The 6,144-nt window shown below is 39.7% G+C and overlaps 2 protein-coding genes across 3 annotated transcripts in view; one reads left to right on the top strand and one right to left on the bottom strand.

The window, feature by feature from the left end:
* The window catches only part of B3GALNT2 (beta-1,3-N-acetylgalactosaminyltransferase 2), a gene marked incomplete at its 5' end in the record, with an annotated part of 15,734 nt that extends 14,013 nt beyond the window's left edge, over positions 1-1,721 (top strand). The window contains 3 exons of the mRNA XM_009082532.1: positions 504-663; positions 1,039-1,095; positions 1,185-1,721. Coding sequence (XP_009080780.1) covers positions 504-663; positions 1,039-1,095; positions 1,185-1,319 — 352 coding nt within the window. The remainder of the gene's footprint in view (positions 1-503; positions 664-1,038; positions 1,096-1,184) is intronic.
* A 744-nt stretch (positions 1,722-2,465) lies between these two features.
* Positions 2,466-6,144, bottom strand: part of TBCE (tubulin folding cofactor E) — a 28,446-nt gene continuing 24,767 nt past the window's right edge. For both annotated transcript variants that reach the window (XM_009082530.1, XM_009082531.1), the window contains exons 12-16: positions 6,028-6,144; positions 5,430-5,498; positions 4,302-4,361; positions 2,877-2,968; positions 2,466-2,629 (exon numbers count right to left, since the gene is read on the bottom strand). The exon at positions 6,028-6,144 is cut by the window's right edge. In XM_009082530.1, the coding sequence (XP_009080778.1) occupies positions 2,537-2,629; positions 2,877-2,968; positions 4,302-4,361; positions 5,430-5,498; positions 6,028-6,144 (431 nt within the window). In that variant the 3' untranslated portion in view covers positions 2,466-2,536. The remainder of the gene's footprint in view (positions 2,630-2,876; positions 2,969-4,301; positions 4,362-5,429; positions 5,499-6,027) is intronic.

Here is a 6,144-nt window from a genome sequence, read left to right as displayed (position 1 = left end):
GTAGGGAACAATGCTGATATACATATGGAGGTATAAAATGATTAGCAAAGCAGGTGCTGCTCAGTCTGGAGGGGTTGTGGAAAATAGGTTGTGTAACATTGCTGTATCTACATGCCTGCTGGAGGCACAGACTTTGCCGTGTTGATTAACCAGAGGGCCTAATTAACAGGACACGGATGTGCTGGTTACAGAGCACAGATAAGGATGTGTGTACTTACTTGGATCAAAAGCCACCAGCAAGGTGCAGCAATGCTGAAGAGATGACTGTCAGTGTTACTTTTTGTTTATTTCCTGAGAACTTTCTCTTACTACCCAAGATTGAGACCAAACAATATTTACAGTTTCAGCGCTTGTGTACCATTAGATATGTACCCTGAGAAATAAGGCTAGGAACTGTAATTATTAGGATCACCTTTTACTTCTTCCTCTTAATATTGTTAGCAGTGTTCATAGTTTTCACAAAGGGCTCTCTACAAACATCTCATGTCTAACATGGTTTTCAGTTTCAGACTCAACTGGGCAGTTGATCGAACTGGGAAATGGCAAGAGCTGGAGTATCCGAGTCCTGCCTATCCAGCCTTTGCTTGTGGGTCTGGCTATGTCATCTCCAAAGACATTGTTCAGTGGCTGGCAAGCAACTCTGAAAGGTTAAAAACATACCAGGTAATAAGGAGTTGGTTCTGGTTTTCTGTCTTAAACTGGTCTGGGGAACAGCATGTACTGGATGGGTTGAAAAAAAACATTGCTCAGGTGTTAGTGTTGGGTTCTCCTGGCTAGTGCTGGTTTTTGCCATGTTTTGGACCAAGAACCTCTGGAACTGTAATCTTGTTTTTGTACTCTGTTCTTGTAAGAACAGTGTATTATCACAGGAAAGCTGAGAGGATTATTTTAGCACCTCTACATTAGTCAGATGTACGTTTTTGTAGTTACCATTTTTTACTGCTGGTAGATGATGCAACTTATTCCAGGTCACAAAGTCAGGTTTTATGCTTCCCTGGTGCCAACATCTGTACTTTTTATTTTAATGTGTCATCTCAGGGTGAAGATGTGAGCATGGGCATCTGGATGGCAGCTGTAGGACCCAAGAGATACCAAGTAAGGCTGAAGGAACTGATTCTTGGAAGTAAGGATGGACTAAACTCCTTGTAAGAAAAACACTACTGAAATGTTTCTCTCTCTAACAGGATGGTCTCTGGCTGTGTGAGAAGACATGTGAGAGTGGTATGCTGTCTTCCCCCCAGTACTCTCCCCAGGAATTGAGAGAGCTCTGGAGATTAAAGGAACTGTGTGGAGATCCATGTCGATGTGAGGAAAGATGATGGACTTGCCTTGGAAGACAGGGTAGTGTATAATCATGGAAAAGTGTATATTTGGATTCATTCTTGGAACAATAAGAAATATTAAGGTACCTTTTAATGTTGGGTTTCAACTAAAGTATAACAATATTTGCACATCCCTTTTGATAATTACAAGTGGACTGATAATATTCATTTTCTATAGTATAGATGTTGGTCTGACAAAAACCAAAATGTTTAAGATAAAATAATTTCCTTTTTATATAAAATCAAAGACCTACTTGTAATTAATAAATGCACATAAGAATGCCAACTAGCCTGTCTTTTGTAAATTAAAGTACTACTGATTTAACTCAGTGTAGAGCTGTACCAGGATCCATTGAGAGCTGTGCTCAGCACCAGGACATCTGGTAAGTCTTGCTGCAGCAGGTTTTGTGCTGAGAGGTTGTCCTCATCTGTGCAGGGGCTGGGACAGCAATGGGGGTTAGGATTTATGCCTAGTTTGTTTATACCATTGTCATTTTAAATAAAACCAATATCAAAGTTTGCTTATACCAAATCTTCAAGTATTGCAAACTTGGCCCGATTAGGAGGGATTTCTGATAGCTCACTGTGTTATTAGATATGTATCTGAGGCTACACAAGTGAAAGTAAAATAAGATTGAGGAACAGCACACTAAAGATTGTAAAATAAATAGCAATGCCTTGCAGTGTGCTCAGAAATTATTTATACTGTGGGAAGTTACCACTGTAGGGTAGAATAAAGGCCTGTCACATTTTGACCTTAGGAGTCTAAGGCTGTGTAGATACTTCTACAATTACTGCTGGTTTTTGTTTGCATTAAGGTCCTTGGACATAGGTGAAAACAATGAGCTACTGTAGCCACTAATCTTGTCTTGTAAGCAAAGAAATCACAGCCAAACCCTATACTCAGTTCAGTAAAACAAATTCTGACCGCTGGAGGGGTAAGGCAGTGTAAAATCCAGGCAAAAGATTTTACCTTGGCTTTTATTTAATTGAAGCATTTAAGCACTATCTGGTATCTCTCAAGTAAGACAAATGCTTTCATGGAGGCTGATGATTAAGTTGAGGAGCTGAAAGTACAACTGTACTTTCATCTGGTGCCACATGTGAAACTTGTATTCACCCATCTGTGTGGTGTCCATACTGCCTGTGGGCATCTGTTGCTCCTCTGGAGTCCCAGTGTCAGCTCTTCCTTCAGTCCAGCAAGAGAGTCCCTTCTACCACCGAACTAACACACAGTCTCCATTTTCTATTGAGTAAAACTGCAAAGGCTTTAAGTCATTGTCTAGTTCAACTTCTTTTCCTTCCAGCTAGAATAAGAAAAGAAAAAAACCCTAATCAGACTTAAACTGAAATCTCTTAATGTAAACCAAACATACATCAGGCACTTGCAGTCAGGGAGAATCTGTCAAGTTACAGGAATGAAATCGGGTCCTAAATTACAGCATGAAGACTGCCCCCAGTGAAATGAATTTCCTTAGAGAGCATTTTAGAACATGCAATTGACCTTTAGCAGCATGAAGTATTTTACTGTTGAATTACCCATTTTTAACTCACTTTAGAACTTTCGTAGGACAGTTTGAGTTCCGAACCAGGAATCTTAAGCAGGCGATACAGCAGCCCTTTGACCCTCTGAACAGTCATAGACTCTGTCAAGGGGAAAGAAAGAAAAGTTACTAGAAAAATGCTGCTGCCACTGAGCTATAGCAAAGTACCAGTGTTTTACTTCACTTGCTTATAGCAACAGTGAAAGGCTGTATTGCTGCTTCAGTTCTAACACTGCAATAACACCTTTGGCACCTGAAACCATAACTGCTAATATCAAATTGGAAATGGTTTAATCCGTGGGGGATAAAGCAGAAAGTGCTACTACAGTTTAAGTGCTTTGATCCCACATACCAAATTCAAGTGTTATGGCTTCATAATTTACCTTTTTAGAGTTTGTATATCTACATGCTAAACTAAGTGACCTTTGGGACACACACCAGTCGGGTTCTGACTACCTGCATGTGGCAGCTGTTCCTTGAAGTTTTCATTACCAGGAACTGGCTTTCCCAGAACAAGTGAGCAAATGTCACTGTGGAACTAGTGCCATCCTCAGGAGTGGTTTTACAGTGTTAGTCCCAAACAAATTGCCAGCAGAGTTGTAGAAGGGTTTATATTAGGAAGTTGGTTATAGGAAGGGATATTTTTTGTAATGGATCTTGAATGAGTAGATGTAGTTTGTTCCAGAGGCGATACCTGTGTTTGCAATAGATACACTCAGTATTTTGGTTGAACTTTCACTTCTTTTGAAGCTTTATCTAAAGGCACAGCAATAGCGAGTTACTCCTGTAATACCACACATTGTACTTAGACAAATATTTTTCTATCAAACATTTTTGTAAAAGCTGTATCTATCTGATTTTATGCAACTTGTGATAATAAATGTGAATTTTATTTTAGAATAAAGCTTGAGTAAGTTTTCTCTCAGACTCCCTTCTGACACATCTCTCTAAAGCATCAGCTTGATTTAGAACGGTCTTATCCATGCTAGTCTTACTACAGGCACTACACTTCAAAAGACAAATTTGATAGAGGTCAGAACTAGATTTCTAACTTCATGTATTAGACACTAGACTGCAGTATCTACAGCTGCAGACTACGTAGTTGCCTCTTATAACTTCATGTCCTGGTTGCTTGGTTAGCATACCCACGAACTTTCATACCAGTTAATTAGCCTTTAATTACTTCAGACACATTAATCATGAAACCAGCAGCAGAGGTCATAAGACAAGCATCAACTTTCAATCATCAAGCTGGACAGAAAATAAGTATGAAGACCAAAAAATAATGACCTTTCCACACAATTTCTAGCTTTGTCATTTCTTTATATGACAGAGGAAAATCTTCGGGAGCTGACAAAGCCAGAGGCAGCTTAAACACAGTCATGTGAAAAGGAGCTACAAATCAACTGCTGGAATATAAGCCAAGACTTCTTACCTGGTAGCTTTTTCTCTACTGGCTTCTGCTCAGGTTTCTCAGGACACTTAATTGTCAAAGCTTAAGGAAGAACAGCGAGGCATTAGTGAAAGAGCAATAAGCCCTGGTCTGGCAGCAGTACAGAGTCTTTCTACACTGCTTTTATTACAGATTGTTTCCCTTAGCTTAGCCTGATCATCTAAAAACTGAGCAGCTAAGATAGCACTTAGTCATTCTCTGAAAAAACTGATTTTATTAAATAATCAAGTTTTAATTCATCTCTGGTAAATTCAGGAAAATATTTTAAAAGTGACTTCCTAATGCTTAAGACCTTTTTTGTTCAAAAGGAATATTTACCTAAAAATGCTTAATTTCTATTTTGTTTTGTTTTTTAAAAAATAACCTGCAGTAGAATGGAAACTGCTTATTCAGTTTTAAACAGGCTTTTGGCCCTCAGTATCTCAAAAGCACCATACAAACACATTTTAAGGACATTATTAGCCTAATTTTTTTACCAAGATTAGATTTATCCTTAAAAAAGGTTTGTATTACATCTAGTCAACTAGATTCCTTGTTCTAGTTAGTCTTCCACCTAAATGCATTAGAATGTAATGCCTTAAAATACTATTTTGCCTGTGGAGTTAAAAAAAAAAAGGGTTCAGTTCGTCTATCAACTGGGAAACACAGCTACATGAATTTCTAAGTCTGAGATGTAACCCAGTTTAATTATATAGACAGCCCCAAATACCAAGGTACTCATGTTTTTCTTGTCTGTCATAAAGTTAAGAAGTTATATAAAAGATAATATCAGAAAACAGTGCAGCTGTTGAAGTTAAAATCTCAAATGTCCTCTGTAAAGAAGCCATTCACACCATCAGAGTGGAGTATTAATTACCTCTGTTCTCCATTAAGTCATAACTAAAAAAATCATTTGGCTTTGGTAGATGGGGGAAAGAGAGAGAGTATGGAGCAGCAGAGATCTAGCCAAACTCACTGATACAGTTCAGAAAAGCAGAATTACAAGCTGGAGCTCTGTGACATCTCAAAGGCTTTTGAACCTTTTGTTCTCCATACACACCCAGGAAAAACTAAGCTCATCAAATATTTTAAATGCAGAAGGAACAGTTTTAACCATTTGTGGCCTCTTACTCAGAAGCTGATTTTTCAGAGTCGTTGGCTGTTGTCCCTTCAGTTCTCCTTCTTCAGGTGCACCATATTCTGTGTGAAAGAAAAGTGCATGAAGATGTGAACCCTTCAAAGACTAAAACCAGAAGTCCTAAGAGCACTGGGGTATAGGACCAGGCATGAAGCTGCTGCCTCAGTTCCCTCAGCAAAGGAACTGTTAGGCTCCTGCAATATGCAGTGCTGCAGATGTATAAGCATGGAACAAGCACCAGAGAATTCAGGAGGGTGCACAGGCACACAGAGGTGCTGCTTAACATTCCCACTTTAAGAAAGCTCCAGGTAGAGAGAACTGCCTGTTCATCAGTAGAGTGATGGGGCAGATGCCCACAGGTGTCAAGATCTGAGGCAGTGAGCCCAAGGTCCTGAGGCAGCAGTGCCCCAAAGGGTGCAGAGCTGTGCAGCTGCCCCAAGGGAGCAAAAGCCACTCACACACAGACCTGCCAATGGCTGCAGCAGCACATGGAAAAACCATCAAGGGGAAGAGAAACTGAAGAGAGACCAAACCAGTGCTACCACACTGCCAGAAGTGAGGAAATGCTAGTTTTACTGTACTTGCACTTACTAAGACAAAGTGATGGGTATCTGGGATGGGCAGCAAGAAATTCTTCACTTGGTTTGTTTTTCTCTGGGTCCCAGTGCCCACCAGCTGCTAACCAGTCCTTTCCAAATATTTTGCGAT

This window comes from Acanthisitta chloris, unplaced genomic scaffold (genome assembly GCF_000695815.1).
Source record: "Acanthisitta chloris isolate BGI_N310 unplaced genomic scaffold, ASM69581v1 scaffold17179, whole genome shotgun sequence".
Taxonomy (NCBI): domain Eukaryota; kingdom Metazoa; phylum Chordata; class Aves; order Passeriformes; family Acanthisittidae; genus Acanthisitta; species Acanthisitta chloris.
This window is presented reverse-complemented; position numbering and strand designations above follow the sequence as displayed.